The following is a 12,861-nucleotide window of genomic DNA, read 5'->3' as shown; positions in this document are numbered from 1 at the left end:
CACCTTAAAAGCGACATATAGCCATTTTGTTATGCAGCAGCCTACATTAACCTCCATCCATTCTCTTTAATCTGAGGCAGCGGAGTGAGATGCTTTGGTTTAGTTTGTTCACACCACAGAAAAAGACTCTGGGGGTCAATACATTAGCAAACATTAGTGCACTTTCAATTTGCAAGGGAGGCATAAATTCACTTTAACTGCACTTGGCTCATGGCTGCACTGAAACGGCCCATTTTGTTAATTTGTTTCAATTTTCCAAGATGTAGCATAATGAATCAGGAGTGTACAGAATGTGATAGGCATCCGAACACCAAGGACAAGGTCGATCAGGAGCAGCCTTGAGAGTCAGCAGAGAGAACTTTTCATTTGGGCATTTTTAGAGTGCGCACAATTCTCAGGTACACAATCTGAACCTGAGTCGAGAGATAAAGAGCAGCAGCCTGATTTAGTAAGAGTGATCTTACAATCTGAGATGGCGAATTCATCTGTAAATTAAACACATGACTTTGGAAAAAAGGTAAATGAATATGATTATGAAAAGATGATGATCAATCTCTATGACGTGATCTGTATCATCTGTTTTTGTATACTTTGTCATTTTATTTTTATTTTATTTTTGTCAATTTATATACTTTTAGACAACAGTTATCATGCAACATGTTTTATAGATATGTGGGTCCAAACCACTCATGGGTAAGCTGAGAACTCCCTAAAACATTAGAAATAAACCCATTCTCTTTTGGTCCGCTCCTGATAGTGGAATTAAAGTCAGAAGACTATAAAAATAGAGTACAAATAGAGTAAAAATGGTCGCTTTAAACCGCTTAAAGTCCCAGGAACCCTTGGTGAGTCCTGACTCATTTCTCACTCTTGTACATAACTCTCATATAAATTGACTGTAGTAACTGAACATTTAATAGTAGTTTATTATTCATATTTATTTATAATTATTCATAATAAATATTATGCCACAGACCTTTGTCCTTTTTTCTGATAGTTCAAATCCCATATGATTAGTGGCATCTTGTCTATTTAACATGAGAGAATAACATTTGTTTTTAATTTACTGAACTATTGAACAACAATGAATGTAACATTAAGTTTATCACACTCATCATTGTGGATGCAGTTATTATCTTCTTGCACAAAGCTTATTCTGCCTTGGACATTTCTCTTAATTATTACTCTCATTACTATGTTTAGCAGCCATAATAATTAGAAAATTGATTTGATTTGCGATTGATATGTTTTAATTGGGTTTGTGAGAGTAGGCTCAGACAGGCAAAAGCAATTACACTAAGCTTATAGCTTTAATGAATATTCATTAATGATGTTCACACTGATTTTCTTTTCATTCCATTTCTCACTTCCAAAGCTGTCTAAGCTATATGAGCTTCTATTAATGAAAACTATTTGAATCAGAAACTGAGATGAGATTTAAACCAAGTTCTATGTGGAAACATTAAGCATTTTATATTTTGCACCATTATGTCAGTTGGAGAATATTAGAATGAACCTAGAACACTGAAAGAAAAAAATGGAAAATTTATTTAAGCAGAAGGGCATGTAAAAATCTTATTAAATTACAGTACAGCAGTCAGAATTACACCACTAGCACCAGTGGTTAAATTCTGGGGGAAAAAAAATAAAGAGTTGGAGATTGCTACATTTAAATATTTTCTTTCAACAGATGGGCATTCTTTAAAACCCATTTCACAAGCAGAAGAAAGCTAGTCAGCCTACTAATATAAGACCATAATTAATGTGAAAAGCATAATTAAATATTAAGATTATAAACTGAAATTTACTGTTTTATTAACACAGAGTTTTATAAACACAGAGTTTACTTGCTATCATTATTATTATTATTATTATTGTTGTTGTTGTTATTGTTTGTTATTTGTTGTTTAATGGACAATCAACAGATCTTGTCTTAGTATTTTCTTTGCTGTAGTTTCTTGGGTTAAGTTTATTAATAGCAGCAATCATTGAGTGATATCCCATAATTTTAAAATTATTTAAAAGGTGATGTCTTTAACAGGCAAGATCTCCCCTCAAATCAAGCCCTGAGGTGATAATCTCAGGAATGTGATGTGTTTGCAGATAGAATGCATTATTCACACACTACAAGTGTGTGCGTGTGTGTTTATATCTTGGTGGCGACCAAATGTCCCACAAGAATAACAATATCTGACTATTTTGACCATGTGGGGACATTTAGTTGGTCCCCATGAAAACTGCTTTTTTTGTTGTTGTTGTTGTTTTTTACAAAAACTGCTAAAACTACTAAAAGAGCCACAAGGTTTCATTTGTTACTAGAGTTAACGTTAGGGTTAGGGTTAGGTGTAACATAATTAGTTGCAGTAATAATTATGTCAATGGAAGGTCCTTACAAGGATAAAACAAATGTGTATGTGTGTAGGTGTCTTAATAATATGTACAGTTCAACTGAATGATTAACGATAAAAACTGATTAATCAAAGGTCTAGCTGGATAACTTCTACTCCAGATTTTAAGCAGCCTAGAATAACACGTTGTCAAACTTCTATTTGGACCAGACGACAAAAAAAATAATAATAAATAAATAAAAAAAAAGAAAAAAAAAAAAACTTTCACCAAATCATTGATATGGCTTCTTCCCATGTTGATTAGAACAACAACAAAACCTGTGCTGACAGTCATTCATAACTTACCTGCAACGAGAACTTTACAGGTATCTGCACAGCCATCATCCATCATTGCTTTGACACCTTCTTGTACTCTTTCGAGCGCTTTTCAATGCTTTTACTTTACCATTTCCTGTCCTATATCCCCTTCTCTCTTCTTGTGGGCAGACGTTCTCATGGACACATCTAACACTGATGCAGGACGCTGTTCTGTAGGTTGGCAGCTGTACAGTAGACACACATGCCAAGCACTCACACACGTGCAGGGATCTGTTGTTCTTAACTGACAGAGACCCGGGCCCCAAACTTTTCCAACATGTATGCCTCACTGTTTTTGTTTTTCAGGAAACAGGCAAACAGGGAGCCAGTCAGATCTCCTCGTTTTTTTCTTCGCAGTGCCCATACAGGAAGTGACTGTAGCAAGGACTGAGTCATTCTGTGTGCATGTTGAGAAAAACATCTGCCTGGCTCAGCCAGTCTGAAGTCATCAACAGGATGGGGCTTGGCAAGTTTCCTAGCTGATAAAAGCAGAACCACTGAATGATGGCCGTAAATTGTTTCACTTTCATTTAATAAATGCTGTAATTTTTTTAATTACATTGCTCATACTGTTAGATAGCGTAACAGCATTCTTTAGTTTCCTAGACATTATAGTCTTCCTGTTTGATTAAGTTGAAACTGTATTAACCTAAACACATAAAAAAAAATTCCCTGTGGTAAAAAAAAATTCTGAAATTAAGTAAGAGGTTTTACTTAAACCTCTGAAATGAAAGAGGTTTTAATGAGCTAGTAGCATTTCACATGGTGAGAAGTTTACCAGAGTGTATAGTTTTTCATTTCTCTTTATTTTATTTTATTTTTATTAGACTGCCGCAGAGCATGTGACCTTCCCCCACAGACCAACACTGGTTGCTCTGGAGAAACAAAACCTGGTCCGTGTATCATTTTTGTGGGTATAGGTACTGCCTAAAGAGCACGCAGAGGAAGTCTGTGAGTGAGCTCGCCACAGAAAAGGGGTTTGATGTGACTCCGTGAATTGTGCGCAAAGGCACACTTCTTTTCTTTCATGTAACCCTGCACTCAAAACCATAATTTTAAATGGCCTACTTCTACTAGATGCTGAGGCAGATTACAGAGATCTATCTGCATTTGGTCAAATTTGTTACCACATCACTAAATTCACATCCAGAGCTTTTGTCATTAAAAAAAATGTCATTTAAAAATATTTGGAGAGCTCTATATATAAACTCAATTTCAGATTTCATGAAATAGACTCAAAGGCTTCATGATGCAATATATTACAGTAAGAACCTGGGAACAGAAAACGTTTAGTTACATGACCCGTGTGCTAAGCTAGCTATTTAGCTCATCCATTCATCTTCAGAAACCACTTTATCCTGGTCAGGTTAGTGTTAAATCCAGGGTCTATCCCAGGAACACTGGGCATGAGGCAGGAATCCACACTAGATGGGATGTCAGTGCAACACAAACAAGAAGAAGAAGAACAATAACAACAACTACAAAAACAACTACAACAATAACAACAACAATGACCCCATGGGTGTTGATTTGGCTATGGATGGTAGTACATTTCCCTACCAATTTCAAGAGTGCATGATTGTCCCTACTAATATTTTCAGCAACATACAAACTGCCATACTAATCAGCTCCATAAAGGGTTACATAAATCTCTAACTCTGTTTACACTCCTTAAAAGGCATATTTGATTGGCTTGGAGGCAAGTGCACTACTCAGGCTTCCCCTCCTCGGGTTACTACATTAAAAATATCAGAGATAGGGAGAGAGCTGCCAAATCAGCTGAATATCATAGGTAGTTTAGCATGTAACAGCAAACTAGAGATATCAGGACCTTTTTTAGGGTCAATCAACCTACTTGTAAATAAGGAATTGGCTAAAGAAGTTTTGCAGTAGGGGACACAATAGTGCAGTGGGTAGTGTTGCTGCCTCACACCTCCAGGGTCCCGGGTTCAATCCTGAGCTTGGGTTACTGTCTGTGCATTTGCTGTGCATGCTGTCCTCATGTCAGCATGGGGTTCCTCCAGGTTTTCCAGTTTCCTCTTACCTCCATAAAACATGCCAGTAGGTGAATTAGCCATGCTAAATTGCCCCTAGGTCTGAATGTATGTGTGCTTGGTGCCCTACAATGGACTGGTGTACCATCCAGGGTGTATCCACACCTCACACCCAGTGCTGCTGGGACAGGCTCTGGATCCAACATGCCCCTGAGCAGTATAAGCAGTTACTGAGAGAGTGATAGATTTCCAGTGAAGGAGTACTGGTGGAAACTTTGGTACTTGTTAGCTAGCTAAGGAAGCAGCTTGCACTGCCACCTCACATGCAGGGCCCAAGGGTCTCTCATGTGTTCACGCTACTGTATATGCAGAAATGTGCATGTTCTCCTACTCTCCTTGTGTAGATGAATTACCTACTCCTATGTTTAAATTTTATAAATTGGTTACTGAAGATGAATGAATGACTTCCAAATGTTCTATGTTGTACATATCGCTAACAGTAAACATTACTACCACTAAAAGTGGATTAGTAGCTCTGAAATTGTCCCTAGGTCTGATTGTGTGCATATGGTGCCCTTTGATTGATTGGTGTCCTATCCAGGGTGTATCCAGTGCCTCACATTCACTGTTCCCAGGATAGGCAATGAATCAACCACAACCATGACTAGGATAACTAATCTGAATGAATAAGATAAATGAATAATCACTGGCAGTTAGATAGTTAGTCATTTACTTAATAGTAAATAGACTTATTACTTAACAGTTTAGTAATGCTTACTACTGTATTAATGTATCCTTACCATACATAAGCTTATAGATTGATTAAATAAACTGTTATGCTCTTGCGAGTTTTTCTTGTCATATGTGTAATGTTGCTATCTGATGTTAAAATCATGTGCAATAATAGAAACATGGACAGAGGAGAGGAACACAGAAGTAGCATAGAAGTAGAGCAGATTGAAGTAGAAGCAGATGGAGCTGTAGGGTCTCAAGTGAAGTTTCACAGTGGTTTAGTGATTAGGCCTAAAGCCTAAACTAAAGATGGTAGGAATATGAACAGGGCTTTTAAGAAGTTATAAAGAAGTATTTAAACTGTAATTTTATTAGACTTTATAAAAAATGTCTATTCTGATTCCTTAGAAGACATGGAATTTGTTATATTTTGAAATTAACAACATTTTATATAAAAATGAGCCAAAGTGGTGAGAGGATAGATGGAGCTACAGGATCTCTTTGCCTACCTCGCCGAGGGCAGAAAGCTCATGTGTTTAATATATTCAACTATTACAAACTTTTCAGCAATAATTTTGCATAGATTTCAAATAATGCTCTGAGGGGCAGTTTAAGCATTTGTAACAAAAAGCCTTGTGTATTTCACAGTAAATTTGACAATTATTGCAGGCTAGCAATGTGCTGAAAATCCATGCCTAAACAAACAATAAAAAAACAATAAAACATATGTGGACAAATCATAATTTCATGAAAAATTCCTTCCGCTCAATCAGTGAGACAAGCTCATTATTTCTAGTTACAGTGAAATCCACTTTTTCCTCAGTTTTGGAAAGCCATTAGGCATGGGCATAGTTGAGAGCTTGTTTATTATCGCTATTAAATAGCACTATTTTTCATGAATTCAATATTTTACCTCTTAACACAAACATTCAAGGTAAAGTCATAGTCAAAGCAAGAAACTGTACTTTGATGAAGTTGACTTATCTGAGTTATTTGAAGTGCTAAGTGAATTATTATGACAGTAGAAGGTTTGAAATAAGATTGGGCCCTGCCTGAAAGCATTAATAGTGACCAGGTCATCTTAATTTCCTGCCTTTTTGATGCTCTCTAAACATCCAAATCGCTGATATATTTTTACGAACACTTTACTGCAGTCTTTAATGGATTTGGCTACTTTTCTCTATTCAAATCATTTTCATTTTACTACATTATATTCAACTCAAAAATATGCTATACATCCATATATATATGTGTGTGTGTGTGTACGTATGTATATATATATATATATATATATATATATATATATATATATATATATATATATATATATATATATATATATATATACACATTTAAATTATTTAGCAGTTTTAGCGGTAACACATGGTAAGGGACCTCTTGATAAACATTAGGATTTGAGTGATGGTGCCTCTCGTCCAATTTCAAGGTTATGTGGCAGATTGCATCTCCCAAAACATGAGCTGAAATTTGATTTAGGTGGACAGGTGTAGAATAAGCAGTCCGCAACAGAGCAATACCCTCTCAGCCTATCAGGAGATCATATAGGATATGTATCATACTGTACTAGTCGGTGAAAATAAGGCAGCTTATTTAATCTTCATGCTTAGTTGTTTTTACTGGGACTTGACATTTGGTTGTGAAAAAGGGATAGTCTTTTCCAATGAATCTTGAAAATGTAAAATTATATTCACTCTGTATGCATATTGTACACAAGTATTTTTATAACAATTTGCATAGTATCTAAAAAAATTTTTTTATTATTATTATGTACAGGATATTCATCAGTGAACAAAAAGCTAAAATAGGTGAGAGCTTCCTCCAGCTGAAAGTTGGAACAGACTTTCATATTCCATAGCATTAACAATCCAACACTGCATGTTTTGGGGAGGTGGGAGGAAACTGGAGAAAATGGAGGAAACCCCCACATACACAGGGAGAACACGTGAAAGTCTAGACATAGAGTAACCTGATCTCTGGTTTGAACTGCAGACACTGGAGCTGTGAGACATTCACATTTATGGCATTTGGCAGACCCCCTTATCCAGAGCAACTTACAGAAGAGAAAGGACCTTACTTAAAAAAAATCTCATTTATCCAACTTAGAAGTTGAGAGTTAAATATAAAAGAACTGAAAGCTTACAGTCCCTTGTGATATCCTTCTCATTCCTTCTCTTGATTTACTTCTCAATTCACCAAATCATGTATTCTCGATATTTGCTTAGAATCAAGAACACTACCGGTTATTTTTACAGTAGAAGTTTACATCAAGTAAGTGCACAATAATAAAAGAAATATTGACATTTATGATTTTCTTTTCTAAACATTTCTAAACTGCCTATTTTGGATGTGACATCCTTACCTGTCTGTCTTCTTACCAAAGCACTGAAACATCACCATGACTATTGGAAATGTCTAAATAATGGTATACTAACATCTCACTGCCTTTGGTTCCCAAATGTTACTATACAACATATTCCATAAGACAGAACTACATGTAACAGCATTCAAAACCCCTGCTGGCCTTCAAAAGCTAACTGAAAGCAAGTTGTATGCTTGCTGAATTTTTTTGGAAACTACTTTTCAATGTGTGCATGATAAGAGATTATCCTGTCAAACTAAATACTTTTGGCATTTTTGGATAGAGTGATTGCTTCTTCCCTCAATTTAACAGTCATGCACAGAGAAAAGTTAGAGATCAATCACACGACAGGCAAAAACTGGAGGAACATCTGTATCGTGCCATCCATGGAATGTGTGCAGCCTAGCAACACACCTCACTCCCCTCATGTAATCAGCCATGATGTAAGAGGAGCCTGTCAGGTTTGAAGCTTTTAAAATGTGAGTGCTGGAACCGGTGCACCTCGTTAGAGTAAAGATAGCAAGCAAGCTCTTCCAAAGAAGGAGAGAAGGAGAGAGAGCATGTCAGTGGAAAATTCCTCATATCTCCTGGAATATGCTTGATCAAGGAGTAAGTCCGGCCTTCCCTTTGGCTAATTAAATGGCAAGTCTCGCTTCTTTTCATGAAGAGCTCTCTTATAAAAACAAGCATCTCTAGTCATTTCACTAGATAAATGACTCAACACCATGTGCCACAGACCCCATTAAATTGCTTCTTTAGAGATGGATCGCGTCCAAACACACAATCAAAGGATTTGACTGGGATTATCTCTGATTAGAAACACTCAAAGACAAATGAGGAGATGACAGGATATCATACATTGAGAGGATAAATTAGCAGTTACATACCGGCACCAAAATTTGTGATGGTTGTTATTGGAAAAAAGAGGTACAAAAAGGGAGGGAGACGCCTAGTATTGCAATCTAGTTGCTGAATAGGCTAATGAAACCTGAAGAGTTTAAAACCTGCCCAGAGCTTTTTTGCTCTCTTTCTCTTTGTCTGGCAAATTGTAAACAAAGAGTTCATCTGTTCCTGGGGCAAAGGGACCAAGAAAGGCCACAAAGCAAAACAAGACTTAACCTTTCAAAAAGGTCAGCTAGCTTAGCCATTCTCTCTTTAGTGTCATGTGTGTACTGAGAATTTTCTTTAGAGGCAATTGGTGACCATGTAAACACTAATGAAATAAATGGCAGATAGGTTATCAGCAGGAAGCTTAGCTTTATAATACTTCATTATAGCACCCTATCATCTCCTTTGAAGTGTGTGTGTGGATCTTATCTCAAGCAGAGAAGCAGAGATGTGGAATGGAGGGGAACTTATTAACTTCCGTACAGGCAGACCAACTCATCTCTACAGGCTTTCAGCATGCATGCATTATATCATATTGTAGCAATTAGATTTTTTTGCAGTTTAGTTCTAGCCAGCCTGAGCAGTACTATGTCTTGTAGAGTTCAGCTCTAAACACTAGATGCAAACAAGGGGAAGGTTTAAGTGAGTTCACATAATATGTTGCTAATTTTGAGCATTCTATTTATATTTATTACTCTAATCACACAGTAATAATTATATTTATTACTAATACTAATCGCACAGGCGATTACTTTAAGACTACACAGGAAAACAGGTTTCCCCTAAAATTTCATTAAAATGCAGAAATTAAATGTTTACCAAAATGTCTATATTATTCATCAGTCTTGGTGGAATGCAATATTTTAGTGAATCAAATGATCAAATTTATCACTGCAATATCACACTGTTCTTTCATTAAACTCTTTTCAGCAGACAGCACAATCTCCTTTGAAGCCCCAACACAGAGATAACAAATACCCACTGAAGCCCGCATGTAAATTGGTGTTTGTTAGGTGTTTGTGTACTCGCTTTTTTAATGGGACGAAACATTAACACTCATTTGACAACAGGCTTTTAATGTATTATTTTGAGTCCAGCCCAGACACCCAGCTTCACTGGGAGTGAATGGAGTGTGGGCAGGTGCGTTTTGCACAGAAAAAAACAACAACGTCTCAACATTTATTGGACAGTGCGCTTTTTGTTTGTCCCGCCTGGATGCACAGCTTCTCCTTATGATAATTGGTAGACCTCTCAAATTGGTGGAACCTCATAACTAGCTGCCAGTCAGTAAATCAGGAATGAAGATGACTGACATGTGAAACTTAAACATATCTGCGCCAGTTGGAATCACTTGGCGCCTGTATAAAGTTCTGTTTGATTAATTGCATTCATTTCTGAAATTTGTAGTTTACAAGTCTAGCAAGTGTACAAGTCTAGCAAGCTAGCTGTCACTTCCTTCTTCAGATGCTTTTTGGGATGAAAAGGCAGACGCTAATGGGGCAGACACTGTAAGTGTTTTGATGCTCATACTTATAAGGAAAGACAGAAAATTAAACAAGAACCCAGAGTACAAACCCATATATATCTACAGTAAAATACGTATATACAATATGTACAGTAATATAGCCCCACTGCTACATGGTAATATCATTCTCTTTTCTAAGAAGAAAAATACATCAAATACACTTATTCAAATAATAATAATAAAAAAAATAATGGCTGGCTTTTTTGAAAATTTAAAGGTTTTCTTCAAAGTTGCCCCTTTTGTTTTCCTTTATAAATACCCTATCATAACTCGCTGGTCACATTAACTAAGCAACTAACCATGTGAGACTTTATATACATTTTTACCCAAAATAATGTGCTTGTAACCACATTAAAGCAAGGCTTTTAGAGATTTAAAGAGGGTCTCATTTTCCTGGAGCATCCTGTGATGAATACTTGACCCATGTGCTCAAGTTCCCAGCTTAGCTCACATCTCTCATGCTGTTTTTATCAAAACAGTATCAAGGAGAACTCTGGAGACATGTGTGGATTCAACTGCAGAGTTTTATCAAGTTTTTCAAGTAACGCTGGCAAAGTCCACAGTCAAAATCAGGGAACAGACATAGCAAATATAAACCAGGAATACACATAAGGGTCAAACCCAGTGACACCATACAAAGTGGATAGAACAGGGGTCCATGAAGCTTAGCCTGGGGCTTCATGGTTTTCTTAATAACCCAAAAGCAAGTAATACTATAAAATCATCTCTTGGACCTACCTTATGTGTCCTGTTTGTGGAATGTTCAGGTTTAAAATGCTCTATGGCTCCAAAAAATAGCCAAATAATGATTACGTATAATTTATATAATCAGCCTAATATTTGGATTTGTTATCTTTTTTAAAACTATATTGAGGGGGTCTGTGGAATTTATTTTGCAGGGCTCCAGGTTGCAAAGATTTTTAAATCCCCTGTACTAGAAGATACAAAGGTGTTGGTCTTTTATGAATTACAGCTTAGAAATTCTAAGAAACAGGGGACCAGGGGGTGAAATAGGGAGCTTAAATAAGGAAGCTGTAAACGAGGAAACTGTGAAGCCAATTACAGAGGGCATGAGTAGTAAATGAGAATGATAGATGAAGACTGTCTGAACTAGATAGAATGTGGCAATCAATTATTCATGTATTAATTTGTATTTTTAAGCATTGTGTCTGTAGTTGTAAAGTGCTGCCTGTGTAATATAAGCATACGTAAATATTCAGTGGTTATCTTTTTCATAGCAGAGAATTTCTATTCATATGTGTCTCTCTACAGCAGGGTCATCAACTCTAGTCCTGGAAGGCCAGCATAATTTGATAATTTTCCTGTTCTAACATACCTAACAAGATCAGCCCTTTAGCTAATCAAAATAAGTTCTATTGTCCATGTGAGTGAAAATAAAGAAGGCACACACACAACCTAAAGCAACAAGAGCAATTTGGATATACACTATATGGCCAAAGGTATAAGGACACCTGACCATTACACTCATATGTGGACCTTCCCCAAACTGTTGCCACAAAGTTGGAAGCACACAACTGTCTAGAATGTATGCTGTAGCTTTAAGACTTCCCACAATTAAAACTAAAGGGCCGAAAATGTTCCAGCCTGACAATGCTCCTGTGTACCAAGGCAGGTGCATAACGACATGGCGTGCCAAGGTGTGGAAGAACTCAAGTGGCCTGCACAGAGCCTCAACCCAACTAAATACCATTAGAGTGAATTGGAATGCCGACTGCACACCAGGCCTTCTCAGGCAGTCCTAGACTAGACAACCACCTCACTATTTCATTACTATCCGTAGACAAAGAGTTACAGGCTTACTATGCAATTTTGAGATCAGTCCTGCAGCAATTTTCACATGATGAGCAGATCAGAGAAGAGAATAAATGGAAGCCATCTCTTTGGCTCAGATCCTGTTGCATGGCATGGCACAAGATAGCTCAGTAGCCTGTAGGCGATGTACAGGAGGCACATGTAAGCAAGATGTTTGCATTAAAAGTTAGGTCCTTGGTGGGGAAGTTTTATCAGCTAGGGGATGAAGGCTGGATGGAACATATGTGTTAGTTAGTTAGTTGACATTGAAGTCACCTAATGATCTTAGAGAAAACTTCAAAACTTTCATCAATGCCATTGAGAGGTCAATTCCAATGGGATCACTTAGAATGGTTTGAATATGAGATACAAAGTATGTCCAAGTTCTGGTTTCCAGGGAACAAGACTATAGTGACCAGCAGAAAGTCATTTAGGCCAGCCATCCAATTTGAGCCAACTTCCAAAAGACTGACACTCAAGCTAGAAAGTCAGCTAAGCCTGAGAAGTACCGCCCTTTCTGTATTAAGTTCAGTTATTACTTTAAACAGAATTACAACTGGATCAGGGAAAAAATAGACACCTGTAAATTTTTCACAAGCTCACTGAGAGTTTTAAAGAAAACAAAAAGAAAACTCCAGCTGAGACACCAACATCTGCCGAGAAAGTGGTTAACCTGTGACATTCTACCTAGATCATTCACCTGGGAGTATCTGTGTTCTCAGCATGGTGAAAGTGATAAGATGAAGTGGTCAAAGGCAAGAGAATGAGAAAATCATCCAGTGAGATGTTTGAGTAATCGATGTCAACTCGTTGTGTACCCAGTCA

General features: G+C 36.9%; 1 protein-coding gene across 2 annotated transcripts in view; it reads right to left on the bottom strand.

The window, feature by feature from the left end:
• Nucleotides 1-3,170, bottom strand: part of LOC113536767 (uncharacterized) — a 115,293-nt gene extending 112,123 nt beyond the window's left edge. Inside the window, exon 1 of one of the 2 annotated variants that reach the window (XM_034300733.2) lies at nucleotides 2,694-3,170. In XM_034300733.2, the coding sequence (XP_034156624.1) occupies nucleotides 2,694-2,739 (46 nt within the window). In that variant the 5' untranslated portion in view covers nucleotides 2,740-3,170. The remainder of the gene's footprint in view (nucleotides 1-2,693) is intronic. The other variant, XM_026930929.3, reaches the window with a different exon arrangement.
• Nucleotides 3,171-12,861: the final 9,691 nt, after the last annotated feature.

The sequence above is a fragment of the Pangasianodon hypophthalmus genome, chromosome 2, assembly GCF_027358585.1.
Source record: "Pangasianodon hypophthalmus isolate fPanHyp1 chromosome 2, fPanHyp1.pri, whole genome shotgun sequence".
Classification (NCBI taxonomy): Eukaryota; Metazoa; Chordata; class Actinopteri; order Siluriformes; family Pangasiidae; genus Pangasianodon; species Pangasianodon hypophthalmus.
This window is presented reverse-complemented; position numbering and strand designations above follow the sequence as displayed.